This window comes from Salvelinus fontinalis, chromosome 4 (assembly GCF_029448725.1).
Source record: "Salvelinus fontinalis isolate EN_2023a chromosome 4, ASM2944872v1, whole genome shotgun sequence".
Taxonomy (NCBI): Eukaryota; Metazoa; Chordata; class Actinopteri; order Salmoniformes; family Salmonidae; genus Salvelinus; species Salvelinus fontinalis.
Window position 1 is genome coordinate 18885432 of NC_074668.1, and position 21488 is coordinate 18906919.

Below are 21488 nucleotides of genomic sequence, written 5' to 3' on the forward strand. Positions count from 1 at the left end.
CAGACTCGGTACAGCCACCTGTCTTCTTCACGCATCGCGCCGACAGAAACAGACATCTTTCTGGTAAGAAGAAGGGCGGGAGTGTATGCCTTATGATTAACGAGACGTGGTGTGATCAGAACAACATACAGGAACTCAAGTCCTTTTGTTCACCTGACCTAGAATTCCTTACAATTAAATGCCGACCGCATTATCTACCAAGAGAATTCTCTTCGATCATAATCACAGTCGTGTATATCCCCCCCAAGCAGACACATCAACGGCGCTGAAAGAACTTCATTTGACTCTATGTAAACTGGAAACCACATATCCTGAGGCTGCATTTATTATTGCTGGGGATTTTAACAAGGCTAATCTGAAAACAAGGCTCCCTAAATTTGATCAGCATATCAAATGTGGGACCCGGGCTGGCAAAACCCTGGATCATTGTTATTCTAACTTCCGCGAAGCATATAAAGCCCTCCCCCGCTCTCCTTTCGGAAAATCTGACCATGACTCCATTTTGTTGCTCCCAGCCTATAGACAGAAACAAAAACAGGAAGCGCCCGTGTTCAGGTCTGTTCAACGCTGGTACGACCAATCGGATTCCAACCTTCAAGATTGCTTCGATCACGTGGACTGGGATATGTTCCGCATTGCGTTGGACAATAACATTGATGAATACGCTGATTCGGTGAGCGAGTTTATTAGCAAGTTTATCGGTGATGTTGTACACACAGCGTCTATTAAAACATTCCCCAAGCAGAAACTGTGGATTGATGGCAGCATTCGCGCAAAACTGAAAGCGCGAATGCTGCTTTTAATCAGGGCAAGGTGACTGGAAACATGACCGAATACAAACAGTGTAGCAATTCCCTCCGAAAGGCAATCAAACAAGCTAAGCATCAGTATAGAGACAAAGTAGAGTCACAATTCAACGGCTCAGACACGAGAGGTATGTCGCAGGGTCTACAGTCAATCACGGACTACAAAAGGAAAACCAGCCCCGTCACGGACCACGTTGTCTTGCTCCCAGACAAACAAAACAACTTTTTTGTTCACTTTGAGGACAATACAGTGCCACTGACAAGGCCCGCTACCAAAACCTGCGGGCTCTCCTTCACTGCAGGCAACGTGAGTAAGACATTTAAACGTGTTAACCCTCGCAAGGCTGCCAGCCCAGACGGCATCCCCAGCCGCTTCCTCAAAGCATGCGCAGACCAGCTGCTGGTGTGTTTACGCACATATCCAATCAATCCTTATCCCAGTCTGCTGTTCCCACATGCTTCAAGAGGGCCACCATTGTTCCTGTTCCCAAGAAAGGGAGGGTAACTGAGCTAAATGACTATCGCCCCGTAGCACTCACTTCCGTCATCATGAAGTGCTTTGAGAGACTAGTCAAGGATCATATCACCTCCACCCTACCTAACACCCTAGACCCACTCAAATTTGCTTACCGCCCCAATAGGTCCACAGACGACGCAATCGCAACCACACTCCACACTGCCCTAACCCATCTGGACAAGAGGAATACTTATGTAAGAATGCTATAGTCATTTAGTTCAGTTACCTTTTCTTTCTTGGGTACAGGAACAATGGTGACCATCTTGAAGCATGTGGGGACAGCAGACTTGAATAGGGAGAGATTGAATATGTTAGTAAACACACCATACTGATACGGTGACTGAGTTTATCAGGAAGTGTATAGGAAATGTTATACCCACTATGACTATTAAAACCTACCCTAACCAGAAACCGTGGATAGATAGCAGCATTCGCGCAAAACTGAAAGCACGAAACACCGCATTTAACCATGGCAAGGTGACTGGGAATATGGCAGTGTAGTTATTCTCTCCGTAAGGCAATCAAACAGGCAAACATCAGTATAGAGACAAAGTGGAGTCGCAATTCAACGGCTCAAACACAAGACGTATGTGGCAGGGTCTACAGTCAATCACGGACTACAAAAGGAAAACCAGCCACGTCGCAGACACCGACGTCTTGCTTCCAGACAAGCTAAAAACCTTCTTAGCCCGTTTTACTCATGGCCCGTTTTACTTGGCCCGTTTTACTCATGCCCTGAGGACGCGGCTAGGGATGTCGTCTGTGCCGGAAGCCTGTCGTCTGTGCCGGTTTTCCTTTTGTAGTCCGTGATTGACTGTAGACCCTGCCACATACGTCTTGTGTTTGAGCCGTTGAATTGCGACTCCACTTTGTCTCTATACTGATGTTTGCCTGTTTGATTGCCTTACGGAGAGAATAACTACACTGCCATATTCCCAGTCACCTTGCCATGGTTAAATGCGATGTTTCGGGCTTTCAGTTTTGCGCGAATGCTGCTATCTATCCACGGTTTCTGGTTAGGGTAGGTTTTAATAGTCATAGTGGGTATAACATTTCCTATACACTTCCTGATAAACTCAGTCACCGTATCAGTATATTCGTCAATGTTATTCTCGGAGGCTACCCTAATCAAAACAATCTTGAAGCGTGGATTCCCATTGGTTAGACCAGTATTGAATAGTCCTTAGCACGGGTACTTCCTGTTTGCTCTTTCTGCCTATAGGAAGGGAGGAGCAAAATGGAGTCGTGAGGGAGGGCGGGTGGGGGAGGGCCTTGTAGGCATCCCAGAAGTTGGAGTAGCAGTGGTCGAGTGTTTTAGCAGCGCGACTACTGCAGTCAGTATTTGGATAGAACTTCAATAACGCTTTCCTCAAATTTGCTTTGTTAAAATCCCCAGTTTACATAAAGTCCAGTGAAGTTCTTTGTGGGCCGTCATGGTATCGGCTTGGGGGGAATATACACGGCTGTGACTATAACCGAAGAAAATTATCTTGGGAGGTAATACAGTCGGCATTTGATTGTGAGGTATTCTAGGTCGGGTTAACTCGCCCTCAGCTCGTCAACTTTTTTATCCAGAGACGGAACATTAGCGAATAATATACTCGGTTCAATTGCCCAGGGGAGTACGAACAAAGGATCCAATTCGGGAAAGTCGTATTCCTGGTCGTAACTAGTCAAAAGATCACATTTGGGATCTGTTTGGTATCTGGCTAATGATTAGCCCAATAGGGTAAATGTAGATAAGCAACTCCATGCATCAGCCTATTTATTTGCACTTTGCTGCATCAGTTGGGCTACAGGTGACAATGTGTATTGCTAATAGCATATCTTATAATATAGACCATGCATAGGCTATGGACCTTGCACAGTCCTTCTACATAAGAAGTCTAGGAGGGACCCCCCATTCAGCCCCCTCCACGACCTTTTCCCCCCACTGCTACACATTTTTCCAGAGGAAACACTGCACAGGACTGATGAGATATTAGAAGGGAGGGAAAGTAGAGGAAGTGATGATTGGAGTGGTTAGAACAGTGGACTCAAACTCAGTTACTGGAGGGACTGGATATTCAACCCAGCACTAACACAACCCATGTAACTAATAAACCAATCATGATCATTAATAGACACCTTCCTTGATTTGTTTCATGTGGTATGCTAGTGCTGGGCTGGAACAAGATCATGCATACTGGCCTGGCAGGTAATTGAGTTTGAGACTACAGGGTTAGGGAGGGGTGAGTGAAAGACCGCCTGTCACCTGTCATGGTGGAATTGCAGTGATTGTTAAAGCGGCAGCGGAGGTGTGGGGATGAGTAGAGAGAGAGAGAGAGAAAGTCGGGGAGAGAATGAGAGAGAGAGAGAGAATATGAGAGAGAGAGAGAGAGAGAATATGAGAGAGAGAGAGAGAGAGAGAATATGAGAGAGAGAGAATATGAGAGAGAGAGAATATGAGAGAGAGAGAGAGAGAGAGAATATGAGAGAGAGAGAGAGAATATGAGAGAGAGAGAGAGAGAGAGAGAGAGAGAGAGAGAGAGAGAGAGAGAGAGAGAGAGAGAGAGAGAGAGAGAGAGAGAGAGAGAGAGAGAGAGAGAGAGAGAGAGAGATCAGTACTGTCAACTCTGAGACAGCCAGGTAAATCAGTAGGGAAGCTGCTGTGACCATGTATTGGGAAGTAGTGACATACATGTAGTTCTACTAGTAGTTTAACTACATTTGGCTTTATCCTGGTGGTATTTGAAATAAATTCAAATCTAGGAAGTATGTTTAGTACTTAATTACTTTAAGTAATTTTTTCTTTGTACAGTAGTGGTGTGGCTAACTATTATAACTTTTTTGCTAAAATAATACATGGGTGAGTAGGCAATACTTGGCATCAGACCTGCCTAATTATTACTTGAAACATAGTTTTTTGTGTTTAATAAACTAAATACATTTAGCAATTTGTAGTCTATGACATTTCAGATTTACATATAATAATCTTTCACAAAGTAGTTTTTAGTTAAGTACATTAAACTATATTTTTCTTAATAAAGGTAGCTTTAGTGAAGTAATTGGTAGCTTGTAAACTATATTTTCAGAGTAGCCCAATATTTGTAATGGGTGTCATTTTGCAGTAGACAATGTCCCACAATCTGGTGTTCTAGCGGTTAGTGCCACCAACTCCACGAACAGCCATACCTGTGTCGACATGGGTTCAAATTTGTTCTGTAGCCCTTTGACACTCTCACCCATCTTATCCCTATTCCTCTGAAAAGAAAGTGTCCCCCAACCCAACTAATTATCTTATCTCAAATGCAGCGCCTACACAACGCAAAAATAGAAACGAATGGATTATATTCAGAAGAGAACAGAAGAACAAGGAAAGTCAAAGTGTGACAGAGACATAACTAATCGAAATGGAGCGGTGGCGTTGTAGAATCGGCCCTTTACATCTGCCTCTGACCTTCTCTTCTCTACCTTTCATGTCTTAATACTTTCACAGCTCCAATTTGCCAGTCCACTCTGGGGAAATAGGTGCTAGCGAGTGCAGTGTGGATGACGAGGGAAGGCCTAGATGTGTGAAAACGACCCACATAGAGAAACCTCCTCCAGCCATGCTAATGTTTCTCTGGGTGAGTCAACGGCTCCATAATGAGGTCCGTTTAATCATGTTACATGTGTCCCCCTCACAACCCTCCCTCCCTCTCTCCCGGACTAAAGATAGATATTGGGGGCTGGTGAGGCTCGCACTTTTCCTCTCCTCCTCCCCTCTTCTGGGCTCTCTCTCTCTCTCTCTCTCTCTCTCTCTCTCTCTCTCTCTCTCTCTCTCTCTCTCTCTCTCTCTCTCTCTCTCCTCTCTCTCTCTCTCCTCCTCTCTCTCTCTCTCTCCTCTCTCTCTCTTCTCTCTCTCTCCTCTCTCTCTCTCTCTCTCTCTCTCTCTCTCTCTCTCTCTCTCTCTCTCTCTCTCTCTCTCTCTCTCTCTCTCTCTCTCTCTCACTCAAGAGCTGTGAGCAGGGGCCATAGACGTCAGAGAGAGAGGGAAGACAGTAGATACATAGAGGTGGGTGTGTGGAGAGTGTTCAATGAGAGGAAGGGATCGATCTGCTCCAGTTACGAGCCACTCTGACCTATCACTAGTAAAGCCTCCACTAATCTGATACGGAAAACCCCAAAGGATTTCTCTTATATAAACCGGATGATAGTGAACATGTGATTTGTTATCCATTATTGATGGGGTACTGGCATCTGTAATGGAATCTATTCAATGTCCGGTTCTAAATGCCCTGGTGTTATTTCATCAACATGACTGTGGGCTGTTGTGGAAACGTGATCAGAGGGGGTAGTGAAATACAGTGTGTGCTGACAATGACTCGTCTTGCAAAGCACAACGTTCCACTCCATAGACTCGAGAGTATTCTCGTCCAAAAAATGGATTCCATCTCCCCATACAGCTATGGCAGATTAGTTATTTTTTTAAATTATTTAGCATTTGGTCCATTTTGTAAAGCTATTTTCAAATCTTTTCAACCCTACACAGCGAAGAGCACAAAGCTAACTTTTCATCTGTTTCTAATGTGACGTGATTTAAGAATGAATGCTCATTCTGAGGTCCCCACTCTACCTGAGAGACCATAGATATTCATATAATAACAATATAACATGGTCATTTAGCAGACCGCTTTTATCTAAAGCAACTTGCAGAACTGTCAGCATTGCCAGTTACACAAATCTTGCTCTAACCCTCAGACATATGAACTGGCTTTAGGACCACACGTACTGTGAGTGCAGTCTACTCCTGCTCTTTGATTGTGTTGTGCAATGTGGCGTATGCAGGTACCACGCTCTAGTGATGGGCGGGTTGACTCATATCCCTCAGTCCCCGCGGCTATATCCACAGTTGGGTTAGTTTAGGGTCACAAAATATCGTGTGGATGGCGGGTGGGTGTGTTGAGTAAAGAGAAAACAATACCTTAAAAAATCCAGAAATGTATCATTCTTTTGCAATTTATATCTATAGGCTACATAGGTTTTTATTTCATTATTTTAGGTTACTTGGCATTGGTGCGTAAGCCCAAGATTCAGGGCCTAACTCTACGTGTACCAAATAGCCTACACACCATTCACCAAATGCTTTTGGGATCAGGCAGAAAAGGTTATTGTCGATCCACTGAGGCAGAAAGGACAATGTCGGGATTGAATTCAAAAAGAGAAAAGCTGTGAAATGGAGAGTTGAAAATAAAGAGAAGTGAGTGCCAGAAAAGTCATGTTTGGTGAAGTGGTAAAAGAGGATGATAGCAGTGTGTGTTATGTTATGTGTGATTATTGTGAGGCGCTATAAAAATTTGACCGTCTCAAGACGGGAACTTCAAATAGGCCTATGACACATTAAGGGAACTGTAGCCTATTGTTCAGATGGGTTATAACCTCTCACATAGCCTTAAAGTTGCAATATTTAACTTTTTGGGCTACTGACAAAATTCACATAGAAATGGGAGTTATAGATCTGTCATTCTCATTGAAAGCAAGTCTAAGATGTTTAAGATCTGTTCTATGTGGCTATTTCTGTGCTTCCAGTTCATACGTTTCACTTTTGCATCTTTTACTTTTGGTTTTGTACACCAGCATCAAACAGCTGAAATCACAATATTTTGGGTTATTCAAAATATATTTCACAGCGGTTCAGGTGGTACAATGATTCTCTACATAAACAGAAATTATGCAAACTATTAAAATGTTAGCAACTAGGAAATGGCGTAATTTCTGCATATTGCACTTTTAATATTAACTCCTGCAGAATTGAGCATTTCTTGCTGGTAAATGATACAACAAATTGTAGGCTACAGTACATTTTGACTCGGGAACAGAAGTGGAGAAATAGGAGTTATTTCTTTCAGCATCTTGAGGGAATGCGAATGCGCAGTTAGATACCATATGTAGAGGTGCTATATTTATCTGTGTCATAAAAGCTGATATTATTTCAACCATATAAGTTATGCATCCAAGCCGTACTGAAATCTTATCCGAAACATTTTGGGTCATTTTCTCACTGCTTTCTATTTCCTTACAACTGGTCAAACTGATGTCATTTGGACATTTTGCACAGAAAATCTTTCCTGTTTTCTTTAGAGTTATTGCCTTTTCTCCCCGGTCCCTGACATCTTTTCTCCACAAAAGAAGTAGAGATGACAGAAAACTTTCCCAATGTCAACTAGATTGAAGCATTCAATTTTATAACTTGCACTTAATGTGGGAAAAACGAAATATGTTGTTCTCAAATTCTCGCAAAAAATAAATTAAAATCAGATGGACTACATATGTATTAATTAAATGGTTGTCCCATCGATCGGGTTCCCGCCTAGAAATATCTGGGCTTTTAGATTGACAAGGATTTAGCATAAAACAAAAACATACTGATGAGCTAGTTAAAAAGCTATAGTAAGATTTAAAATTGGCTTCTTTTTTTAGAAATAGATCTTGCTTCTCCCTTAACAGCAGGAAGCAGATTGTACAGTCAACTTTTCTGCCAGTACTTGACTATGGTGAAACAATTTACCAGAATGCAGCAGCCACTGCTTTTAAACCTTTGGATACTGTCTACCATAGCGCCCTTCGCTTTATCACATGTGACAGTTTTAATACTCATCACTGCATCCTGTATCAAAAGGTTGGCTTGTCCTCATTGAATTCCCATAGATCACTTCACTATTCCCTCTTTGTTTACAAAGCTCTACTATACAATCTTCTGACTTAACTTCGTTGTTGAAGTATAAAAACACTAATCACCAAACCCGTTCACAGAGTTGGTTAACTCGAGGTTCCTTGGGTCTCTACCGAATTAGGCAAATCTGCTTTTAGTTTTAATGCGCCTCACTGCTGGAACAATTTATAGAACTCATTACAATTAGACGTTCTGGTGCCGCTCGGGCAGTTTAGAGTGTTGAGTGAGGACCTAGTAGCAGAGGAATGTAACTGTTTTTGTTAAATGTTGTTTTCTATTGATTGCTGTTTTATTTTACATTCTATTATGAGGGCACAAGGTAAGACCCAGATGCAGACACAGGAGGCAGAAGGTTAGAGTCCAAGATATTTATTAACAATTCAAAAGGAACAGGCAAAAGGTCCAACCCAGATCAGAGTTCCAGAGGTACAGAATGGCAGGCAGGCTTGAGGCCAGGGCAGGCAGAATGGCCAGGCAGGCAGAAATAGAGTCCAGAAAAACAGGCAAAGATCAAAACCGTGAGGACTAGTAAAAGAGAATAGAAAAGCAGGCGCACGGGAAAAACACGCTGGTTGACTTGAACATACAAGACGAACTGGCACAGAGAGACAGGAAACACAGGGATAAATACACTGGGAAAAATAAGCGACACCTGGAGGGGGTGGAGACAATCGCAAGGACAGGTCAAACAGATCAGGGCATGAAACTATTGGTTGTTGTGTTGCTGTGATCAGGACGCCTTGGGAATGAGACCCTGGTCTAATTGAGTTTTCCCTAAATAAATAAATAAATAATTCATTATATTGTTTTATGACATCATTCTGGTGAGGAAGGGTTTATTTAGTCTTCTAGGGCCACATATAGTAACAGAAGAGAAGCTGCGTGTATCTAATTATAGACAAGTTGACTTACAAATAGCCTCCCTAAAGGTCGGAAATTATAAGCAGAAGCATTTCTAAATCTCTTGACTGTAGCTCATCTTCTATATTAGCGGGTTAGGGTTGTGTGCTGGCCTCAGAGTTTCACTTTATCAAGTATATTGGGGTGGTTGCGGATGGGTTATTAGCAATTGCAGACGGGTGCGGGTGAACAAACAGCTGACCCGCACTCACCACTACCATGCGCTCTCTTTCTCTCTGTCTAGCCAATTAGCAATGACACAGCTGTGCTTTCCCTTCCTCATCTGCACGTTGGCGTCTTTCAATTGGAGCGTAATCCCTTCAGGTTCTGGAGATGACCGCCAAAGCTCAGCAGTCATTATTGTGACACATGCAGAGGTGAAGACTAACAGAAGAAGTCAAGTAAAACCGATTTGAAAAGAGAAGACTATCGCTCCTCTGTTCTTATTCTCCTCTGTCTGACAGTGTGCTGGTGTTCTGGGCTTTGACGTAGACGAGCCCCTAAAATAGGTCCTTCTTTATGTAACTGTGCCTGTAGCAAGCGAGACACAATGATGGCACGTGTGTGAGCGGCCCTGAGTCGTTGGCCCACCTTTCCCCAGTGAAATTATGAAGGCTAGGATGGGAGGGAGGATCTGGCAGGACACAGCTTTTAAATTTGAGTCAAAACACTGATGGGTGGCAGCCAAATGAGAGATAGAGAGAGAGAGAGAGAGAGAGTGATAGAGAGGGAGAGAGAAGGAGTGGGTGGGAGTGGGAGAGAGAGAGACAGTGACGGAGAGTGGGTTGGAGCGAGAGAAAGAAAGTGGGAGACAGAGAGACAGAAAGAGAGAAGCAGTGACAAAGGAACTGGGCGTCCTTGTGGGGGTTTGGTACTGTAGGGCTGCATCCTTTCTCTTTCCAGGTCCATTATCCCAGGCAGGCCTGTGTGTGAGCACCAGAACCCACCTGTTAATTACCTCTAATGACTGTTAATAGCTTCTGATTAGCCAGCATGAGGCTGTCCCTCTGTGCAGTAGGAGGGTGCTCGCTCCAGGGCTTCTATGCGGCTCAGTGCAGATCTGTGCTTTCGTTAATTTCTCAGAAAAACCCAGCGAAATAGGAAACTCTCTCAGAATCAAGACACACCAGTGTGCTGCCGACTGCCGACTATTTTTAACACGTGTGTCCCAGATTTGTCAGTTGGTAGCAGTTCTATTTTTATTGAGAGGTGAGATGTAGGGGCACTTGTTGAATCGGGGAACAGCACGCAACATGGACCCCGTTGAAATGTTGTCAGTCACACCTCTCTCTCTCTCTCCCTCTCTCTCTCTTGCTCTCTCTCTACCCCCCGTCCTCTGCCCTTCCTCTCCCCTCTCTCTGTAGGTATTGGTCAGGGAGTGCCGGTGGTGGCTCTGATAGTGGAGGGGGGTCCTAATGTGATCTCCATCGTGTTGGAGTACCTGAGGGACACTCCGCCTGTCCCCGTGGTGGTGTGTGACGGGAGCGGGCGTGCCTCAGACATCCTGGCATTTGGGCACAAGTACTCCGAGGAGGGAGGGTACGTGTCATATATCAGATACAAAGTTTTGCTACTGTATTGCCGGGGATGCATTCCAAAAATGTGTATAGTAAGATGCATTTTTAGTGTTTCCCAAATACAGTCCTAATACTTATGCTAAATACTTATGCTAAACGTAAATCTGAATTAAAGTTTTGGCTCCAGGTCTCTTTTACACTTCTCCTTCTCCCTATCCCTCCTTCTCATCAGGATCATAAATGAGACTCTGAGGGACCAGTTGCTGGTGACCATACAGAAGACATTCACGTACAGCCGGACCCAAGCCCAACACCTCTTCATCATCCTCATGGAATGCATGAAGAAGAAGGAGTTGGTGAGTGTTCACACTTGCTCCCGGGTCACCATGGAAACATATACCGGCTGTCTCTGTTCTCTTTTCATGTCTCATCCCTCAATGTATTTATTATTTATCATCACCTGCACCTGTGTAAAGTCTCAAGCACCAGTGTGATGGGGATTATTAAGGAGAGCAGGAGGAAGCAGGAGGAAAACCCCTTTAGCTCCTACCCCCTATACCCTACCCCTATACCCTACCCCCTATACCCTACCCCCTATACCCTACCCCCTATACCCTACCCCCTATACTGTCCAGAAACAACCCCCTACCCCTACACCCTACCCCCTACACTGTCCAGAAACAACCCCCTACCCCTACAACCTACCCCCTACACTGTCCAGAAACAACCCCCTACCCCTACACCCTACCCCCTACACTGTCCAGAAACAACCCCCTACCCCTACACCCTACCCCCTACACTGTCCAGAAACAACCCCCTACCCCCTACACTGTCCAGAAACAACCCCCTACACTGTCCAGAAACAACCCCCTACACTGTCCAGAAACAACCCCCTACACTGTCCAGAATCAACCCCCTACACTGTCCAGAATCAACCCCCTACCCCCTACACTGTCCACAAAACAACCCCCTACCCCCTACACTGTCCAGAATCAACCCCCTACCCCCTACACTGTCCACAAAACAACCCCCTACCCCCTACACTGTCCAGAAACAACCCCCTACACTGTCCAGAATCAACCCCCTACACTGTCCAGAAACAACCCCCTACCCCCTACACTGTCCACAAAACAACCCCCTACACTGTCCAGAAACAACCCCCTACCCCCTACACTGTCCACAAAACAACCCCCTACCCCCTACACTGTCCACAAAACAACCCCCTACCCCCTACACTGTCCAGAAACAACCCCCTACCCCCCTACACTGTCCAGAAACAACCCCCTACACTGTCCAGAATCAACCCCCTACACTGTCCAGAAACAACCCCCTACCCCCTACACTGTCCAGAAACAACCCCCTACACTGTCCAGAAACAACCCCCTACCCCCTACACTGTCCACAAAACAACCCCCTACCCCCTACACTGTCCACAAAACAACCCCCTACCCCCTACACTGTCCAGAAACAACCCCCTACCCCCTACACTGTCCAGAAACAACCCCCTACACTGTCCAGAAACAACCCCCTACACTGTCCAGAGACAACCCCCTACACTGTCCAGAAACAACCCCCTACACTGTCCAGAAACAACCCCCTACACTGTCCAGAAACAACCCCCTACCCCCTACACTGTCCACAAAACAACCCCCTACCCCCTACACTGTCCACAAAACAACCCCCTACGCCCTACACTGTCCAGAAACAACCCCCTACCCCCTACACTGTCCAGAAACAACCCCCTACACTGTCCAGAAACAACCCCCTACACTGTCCAGAGACAACCCCCTACACTGTCCAGAAACAACCCCCTACACTGTCCAGAAACAACCCCCTACACTGTCCAGAAACAACCCCCTACCCCCTACACTGTCCACAAAACAACCCCCTACCCCCTACACTGTCCACAAAACAACCCCCTACGCCCTACACTGTCCAGAAACAACCCCCTACCCCCTACACTGTCCAGAAACAACCCCCTACACTGTCCAGAAACAACCCCCTACCCCCTACACTGTCCAGAAACAACCCCCCTACCCTCTACACTGTCCAGAAACAACCCCCTACACTGTCCAGAAACAACCCCCTACCCCCTACACTGTCCACAAAACAACCCCCTACCCCCTACACTGTCCAGAAACAACCCCCTACACTGTCCAGAAACAACCCCCTACCCCCTACACTGTCCAGAGACAACCCCCTACCCCCTACACTGTCCAGAATCAACCCCCTACACTGTCCAGAAACAACCCCCTACACTGTCCAGAAACAACCCCCTACACTGTCCAGAGACAACCCCCTACCCCCTACACTGTCCAGAAACAACCCCCTACCCCCTACACTGTCCAGAAACAACCCCCTACCCCCTACACTGTCCAGAAACAACCCCCTACCCTCTACACTGTCCACAAAACAACCCCCTACCCACAACACTGTCCAGACTCAACCCCCTACACTGTCCAGAATCAACCCCCTACCCCCTACACTGTCCAGAAACAACCCCCCTACCCTCTACACTGTCCAGAGACAACCCCCTACCCCCTACACTGTCCAGAATCAACCCCCTACCCCCTACACTGTCCAGAAACAACCCCCCTACCCTCTACACTGTCCAGAGACAACCCCCTACCCCCTACACTGTCCAGAATCAACCCCCTACCCCCTACACTGTCCAGAATCAACCCCCTACCCTCTACACTGTCCAGAATCAACCCCCTACCCCCTACACTGTCCAGAAACAACCCCCCTACCCTCTACACTGTCCAGAGACAACCCCCTACCCCCTACACTGTCCAGAGACAACCCCCTACCCCCTACACTGTCCAGAAACAACCCCCTACCCTCTACATTGTCCACAAAACAACCCCCTACCCCCTACACTGTCCAGAGACAATCCCCTACCCTCTACACTGTCCACAAAACAACCCCCTACCCCCTACACTGTCCAGAAACAACCCCCTACACCCTACACTGTCCAGAAACAACCCCCTACCCCCTACACTGTCCAGAAACAACCCCCTACCCCCTACACTGTCCAGAGACAACCCCCTACCCCCTACACTGTCCAGAAACAACCCCCCTACCCTCTACACTGTCCAGAGACAACCCCCTACCCCCTACACTGTCCAGAGACAACCCCCTACCCCCTACACTGTCCAGAGACAACCCCCTACCCCCTACACTGTCCAGAGACAATCCCCTACCCTCTACATTGTCCACAAAACAACCCCCTACCCCCTACACTGTCCAGAAACAACCCCCTACCCCCTACACTGTCCAGAGACAACCCCCTACTCCCTACACTGTCCAGAAACAACCCCCTACCCCCTACACTGTCCAGAAACAACCCCCCTACCCTCTACACTGTCCAGAGACAACCCCCTACCCTCTACACTGTCCAGAGACAACCCCCTAACCCCTACACTGTCCAGAGACAACCCCCTACCCCCTACACTGTCCAGAGACAATCCCCTACCCTCTACATTGTCCACAAAACAACCCCCTACCCCCTACACTGTCCAGAAACAACCCCCTACCCCCTACACTGTCCAGAGACAACCCCCTACTCCCTACACTGTCCAGAAACAACCCCCTACCCCCTACACTGTCCAGAAACAACCCCCCTACCCTCTACACTGTCCAGAGACAACCCCCTACCCCCTACACTGTCCAGAATCAACCCCCTACACTGTCCAGAAACAACCCCCTACCCCCTACACTGTCCAGAAACAACCCCCTACCCCCTACACTGTCCAGAAACAACCCCCCTACCCCTCTACACTGTCCAGAGACAACCCCCTACCCCCTACACTGTCCAGAAACAACCCCCCTACCCTCTACACTGTCCAGAGACAACCCCCTACCCCCTACACTGTCCAGAAACAACCCCCCTACCCTCTACACTGTCCAGAGACAACCCCCTACCCCCTACACTGTCCAGAATCAACCCCCTACACTGTCCAGAAACAACCCCCTACCACCTACACTGTCCAGAAACAACCCCCTACACTGTCCAGAAACAACCCCCTACCCCCTACACTGTCCACAAAACAACCCCCTACCCCCTACACTGTCCAGAAACAACCCCCTACACTGTCCAGAAACAACCCCCTACCCCCAACACTGTCCAGAAACAACCCCCTACCCGCTACACTGTCCACAAAACACCCCCCTACCCCCTACACTGTCCAGAAACAACCCCCTACACTGTCCAGAAACAACCCCCTACACTGTCCAGAAACAACCCCCTACACTGTCCAGAAACAACCCCCTACACTGTCCAGAAACAACCCCCTACACTGTCCAGAAACAACCCCCTACACTGTCCAGAAACAACCCCCTACACTGTCCAGAAACAACCCCCTACCCCCTACACTGTCCACAAAACAACCCCCCTACCCCCTACACTGTCCAGAAACAACCCCCTACACTGTCCAGAAACAACCCCCTACCCCCTACACTGTCCAGAGACAACCCCCCTACACTGTCCAGAAACAACCCCCTACCCCCTACACTGTCCAGAGACAACCCCCCTACACTGTCCAGAAACAACCCCCTACACTGTCCAGAAACAACCCCCCCTACCCGCTACACTGTACAGAAACAACCCCCTACCCCCTACACTGTCCAGAAACAACCCCCCTACACTGTCCAGAAACAACCCCCTACCCCCTACACTGTCCAGAAACAACCCCCCCTACCCGCTACACTGTACAGAAACAACCCCCTACCCCCTACACTGTCCAGAAACAACCCCCCTACCCCCATACACCCTACCCCCTACACTGTCCAGAAACAACACCTTTAACAGCTACCCCCTACACTATACCCAACTACAACATTTCCCATCAAGATAGAACTGCCAAAGGGGGAGGAGTTGCAATCTACTGCAGAGATGGCTTGCAAAGTTCTGTCATACTTTCCAGGTCTATGCCCAAACAGTTCGAGCTTCTAATTTTAAAAATTAATCTCTCCAGAAATAAGTCTCTCACTGTTGCCTGCCTGTTTTAGACCCCCCTCAGCTCCCAGCTGTGCCCTGGACACCATATGTGAATTGATTGCCCCCCATCTATCTTCAGAGTTCGTTCTGTTAGGTGACCTAAACAGGGATATGCTTAACACCCCAGCAGTACTACAATCTAAGCTAGATGCCCTCAATCTCACACAAATTATCAAGAAACCACCAGGTACAACCCTAAATCCGTAAACATGGGCACCCTCATAGATATTATCCTGACAAACTTCCCTCCAAATACACCTCTGCTGTTTTCAATCAGGATCTAAGCGATCACTGCCTCATTGCCTGCATCCGCTATGGGTTCGCGGTCGAACGACCACCCCTCATCACTGTCAAACGCTCCCTAAAACACTTCTGCGAGCAGGCCTTTCTAATCGAACTGGCCCGGGTATCCTGGGAGGATATTGACCTCATCCCGTCAGTCGAGGATGCCTGGTCGTTCTTTAAAAGTAATTTCCTCGCCATCTTAAATAAGCAAGCCTCATTCAAATAATGTAAAACTAAGAACAGATATAGCCCCTTGGTTCACTCCAGACCTGACTGACCTTGACCAGCACAAAAACATCCTGTGGCAGACTGCAATAGCATCGAATAGTCCCCGCGATATGCAACTGTTCAGGGAAGTCAGGAACCAATACACACAGTCAGTCAGGAAAGCAAAGGCTAGATTTTTCAAACAGAAATTTGCATCCTGTAACTCTAACTCCAAAAGGTCTTGGGACACTGTAAAGTCCATGGAGAATAAGAGCACCTCCTCCCAGCTGCCCACTGCACTGAGACTAGGTAACACGGACACCACCGATAAATCCAACATTTCAATAAGCATTTCTCTACGGCTGGCCATGCTTTCCTCCTGGCTACCCCAACACCGGCCAACAGCTCCGCACCCCCCGCAGCTACTTGCCCGAGCCTCCCCAGCTTCTGCTTCACCCAAATCCAAATAGCAGATGTTCTGAAAGAGCTGCAAAAACTGGACCCGTACAAATCAGCTGGGCTAGACAATCTGGACCCTCTCTTTCTAAAATTATCCGCCGCCATTGTTGCAACTTCTATTACCAGTCTTTTCAACCTCTCTTTCGTATCGTCCGAGATCCCTAAAGATTGGAAAGCTGCCGCGGTCATCCCCCTCTTCAAAAGGGGTGACACTCCAGACCCAAACTGTTATAGACCTATATCCATTCTGCCCTCTAAAGTCTCCGAAAGCCAAGTTAATAAACAGATCACTGACCATTTCGAATCCCACCGTACCTTCTCCGCTGTGCAATCCGGTTTCCGAGCTGGTCATGGGTGCACTTCAGCCACACTCAAGGTACTAAACGATATCATAACCGCCATCGATAAAAGACAGTAGTGTGCAGCCGTCTTCATCGACCTGGCCAAGGCTTTCGACTCTGTCAATCACCGTATTCTTATCGGCAGACTCAATAGCCTTGGTTTCTCAAATGACTGCCTCGCCTGGTTCACCAACTACTTCGCAGACAGAGTTCAGTGTGTCAAATCTGAGGGCCTCTGGCAGTCTCTATGAGGGTACCACAGGGTTCAATTCTCGGGCCGACTCTTTTTTCTGTATATATCAACAATGTCGCTCTTGCTGCGGGTGATTCCCTGATCAACCTCTAGGCAGACGACACCATTCTGTATACATCTGGCCCTTCTTTGGAAACTGTGTTAACTAACCTCCAAACGAGCTTCAATGCCATACAACACTCCTTCCGTGGCCTCCAACTGCTCTTAAACGCTAATAAAACCAAATGTATGCTTTTCAACCGTTCCCTGCCCGCACCCGCCCAACTAGCATCACTACTCTGGACGGTTCTGACCTAGAATACGTGGACAACTACAAATACCTAGGTGTCTGGCTAGACTGCAAACTCTCCTTTCAGACTCATATCAAACATCTCCAATCCAAAATCAAATCTAGAATCGGCTTTCTATTTCGCAAACAAAGCCTCCTTCACTCACGCCGCCAAACTTACCCTAGTAAAACTGACTATCCTACCGATCCTCGACTTCAGCGATGTCATCTACAAAATAGCTTACAATACTCTACTCAACAAATTGGATGTAGTCTATCACAGTGTCATCCGTTTTGTTACCAAACCCCTTATACCACCCACCACTGCGACCCGTATGCTCTAGTCGGCTGGCCCTCGCTACATAATTGTCGCCAGACCCACTGGCTCCAGGTCATCTATAAGTCTACCCTAGGTAAAGCTCCACCTTATCTCAGCTCACTGGTCACGATAACAACACCCACCCATAGCACACGCTTCAGCAGGTATATCTCACTGGTCATCCCCAAAGCCAACATATCGTTTGGCCGCCTTTCCTTCCAGTTCTCTGCTGCCAAAGACTGGAACGAATAAAAAAAAAAATACACCCTACCCCTACACTGTCCAGAAACAATCCCTTTAGCCCCTACCCCCTACACTGTCCAGAAACAATCCCTTTACACCATACCCCCTACACCCTACCCCTAAACTGTCCAGAAACAATCCCTTTAGCCCCTACACCCTACACCCTACCCCCTACACTGTCCAGAAACAATCCTTTAACACCTACCCCCTACACTGTCCATAAACAATCTCTTTAGCCCCTACACCCTACACCCTACCACCTATACTGTCCAGAAACAACCCCTTTACACCATACCCCCTACACTTTTCAGAAACAACCCCTTTACACCCTACACCCTACCCCCTACACTGTCCAGAAACAACCCCTTTACACCCTACCCCCTACACTGTTCAGAAACAATCCCTTTAGCCCCTACACCCTACCCCCTACACTATACAGAAACAATCCTTTAGCCCCTACCCCCTACCCCCTACACTGTTCAGAAACAATCCCTTTAGCCCCTACACACTACCCCCTACACCCTACCCCCTACACTGTCCAGATACAATGCCTTGAGCTCAAACACCCTACACCCTACCCCTACACTGTCCAGAAACAATCCTTTAGCACCTACCCCCTACACTGTCCATAAACAACCCCTTTAGCCCCTACACTCTACCCCCTACACTGTCCAGAAACAATCCCTTTAACCCCTACACCCTACCCCCTACACTGTCCAGAAACAATCCTTTAGCACCTACCCCCTACACCCTACCCCCTACACTGTACAGAAACAACCCCTTTAGCCCCTACTCCCAACACCCTACACCCTACACTGTCCAGAAACAATCCCTTTAGCCCCTACACCCTACACCCTACCCCCTACACTGTCCAGAAACAACCCCTTTAGCCCCTACCCCCTACAATGTCCAGAAACAACCCCTTTAGCCCCTACACCCTACACCCTACCCCCTACACTGTCCAGAAACAATCCCTTTAGCCCCTACACCCTACACCCTACCCCCTACACTGTCCAGAAACAACCCCTTTAGCCCCTACACCCTACCTCCTACACTGTCCAGAAACAACCCCTTTAGCCCCTACACCCTACACCCTACACTGTCCAGAAACAACCCCTTTAGCACCTACCCCCTACACCCTACCCCCTACACTGTCCAGAAACAACCCCTTTACACCCTACCACCTACACTGTCCAGAAACAATCCCTATTGCCCCTACACACTACCCCCTACACCCTACCCCCTACACTGTCCAGAAACAATACTTTAGCACCTACCCCCTACACCCTACCCACTACACTGTATAGAAACAACCCCTTTAGCCCCTACACCCTACACCCTACCCCCTACACTGTCCAGAAACAATGCCTTGAGCCCCTACACCCTACACCCTACCCCCTACACTGTCCAGAAACAAACCCTTTAACCCCTACATCCTACCCCCTACACTGTCCAGAAACAATCCTTTAGCACCTACCCCCTACACCCTACCCCCTACACTGTCCAGAAACAATCCTTTAGCACCTACCCCCTACACCCTACCCCCTACACTGTACAGAAACAACCCCTTTAGCCCCTACAACCTTCACCCTACCCCCTACACTGTCCAGAAACAATCTCTTTAGCCCCTACACCCTACACCCTACCCCCTACAATGTCCAGAAACAACCCCTTTAGCCCCTACACCCTACACCCTATCCCCTACACTGTCCAGAAACAACCCCTTTAACACCTACCCCCTACACTGTCCATAAACAATCCCTTTAGCCCCTACACCCTACACCCTACCCCCTACACTGTCCAGAAACAATCCTTTACCACCTACCCCCTACACTGTCCATAAACAATCCCTTTAGCCCCTACACCCTACACCCTACCCCTACACTGTCCAGAAACAATCCTTTAGCACCTACCCCCTACACTGTCCATAAACAATCCCTTTAGCCCCTACACCCTACACCCTACCCCCTATACTGTCCAGAAACAACCCCTTTACAACCTACACCATACCCCCTACACTGTTCAGAAACAACCCCTTTACACCCTACACCCTACCCCCTACACTGTCCAGAAACAACCCCTTTACACCCTTCCCCCTACACTGTTCAGAAACAATCCCTTTAGCCCCTACACACTACCCCCTACACTGTCCAGAAACAATCCTTTAGCCCCTACCCCCTACCCCCTACACTGTTCAGAAACAATCCCTTTAGCCCCTACACACTACCCCCTACACCATACCCCCTACACTGTCCAGATACAATGCCTTGAGCCCCTACACCCTACACCCTACACTGTCCAGAAACAATCCCTTTAGCCCCTACACCCTACACCCTACCCCCTACACTGTCCAGAAACAACCCCTTTAGCCCCTATCCCCTACAATGTCCAGAAACAACCCCTTTAGCCCCTACACCCTACACCCTATCCCCTACACTGTCCAGAAACAACCCCTTTAGCCCCTACCCCCTACACTGTCCAGAAACAATCTCTTTAGCCCCTACACCCTACCGCCTACACTGTCCAGAAACAACCCCTTTAGCCCCTACACCCTACCCCCTACACTGTCCAGAAACAACCCCTTTAGCACCTACCCCCTACACCCTACCCCCTACACTGTACAGAAACAACCCCTTTAGCCCCTACACCCTACACCCTACCCCCTACACTGTCCAGAAACAATCCCTTTAGCCCCTACACCCTACACCCTACCCCCTACACTGTCCAGAAACAACCCTTTAGCCCCTATCCCCTACAATGTCCAGAAACAACCCCTTTAGCCCCTACACCCTACACCCTATCCCCTACACTGTCCAGAAACAACCCCTTTAGCCCCTACCCCCTACACTGTCCAGAAACAATCCCTTTGGCCCCTACACACTACCCCCTACAACCTACCCCATACACTGTCCAGAAACAATCCCTTTAACCCCTACACCCTACCCCCTACACTGTCCAGAAACAACCCCTTTAGCCCCTACACCCTACACCCTACCCCCTACACTGTCCAGAAACAATCCCTTTAGCCCCTACACCCTACACCCTACCCCCTACACTGTCCAGAAACAACCCCTTTAGCCCCTATCCCCTACAATGTCCAGAAACAACCCCTTTAGCCCCTACACCCTACACCCTATCCCCTACACTGTCCAGAAACAACCCCTTTAGCCCCTACCCCCTGCAATGTCCAGAAATAATTACTTTAGCCCCTACAACCCTACCCCCTACACTGTCCAGAAACAATCCCGTTAGCCCCTACACCCTACCCCCTACACTGTCCAGAAACAATCCCTTTAGCCCCTACACCCTACCCCCTACAATGTCCAGAAACAACCCCTTGAGCACCTACCCCCTAAACCCTACCCCCTACACTGTCCAGAAACAATCCCTTTCTCCCCTACACCCTTCCCCCTACACTGTCCAGAAACAACCCCTTTAGCCCCTACACCCTACCCCCTACACTGTCCAGAAACAATCCCTTTAGCCCCTACACCCTACCCCCTACACTGTCCAGATACAACCGCTTTACGCTCTACCCCCTACACCCTACACATTACCCCCTAAACCCTACCCCCCACACTGTCCAGAAACAATCCCTTTAGCCCCTACACCCTACCCCCTAAACCCTACCCCCTACACTGTCCAGAAACTATCCATTAGCACCTACCCCCTACCCCCTA

At 48.0% G+C, this 21488-nt stretch overlaps 1 protein-coding gene across 22 annotated transcripts in view; it reads left to right on the forward strand.

The window, feature by feature from the left end:
* LOC129853240 (transient receptor potential cation channel subfamily M member 3-like) overlaps positions 1-21488 on the forward strand; it is a 260173-nt gene that overhangs the window by 180485 nt on the left and 58200 nt on the right. For 21 of the 22 annotated variants that reach the window (XR_008759107.1, XM_055919053.1, XM_055919055.1 and 18 more), the window contains 2 exons: positions 10282-10456; positions 10667-10790. Coding sequence is in view for 21 of the 22 variants with exons in the window: in XM_055919053.1 (XP_055775028.1) it covers positions 10282-10456; positions 10667-10790 (299 nt within the window). In the remaining variant the exon portion in view is untranslated. Of the gene's footprint in view, positions 1-4801; positions 4932-10281; positions 10457-10666; positions 10791-21488 lie in introns of all 22 variants that reach the window. The other variant, XM_055919075.1, reaches the window with a different exon arrangement.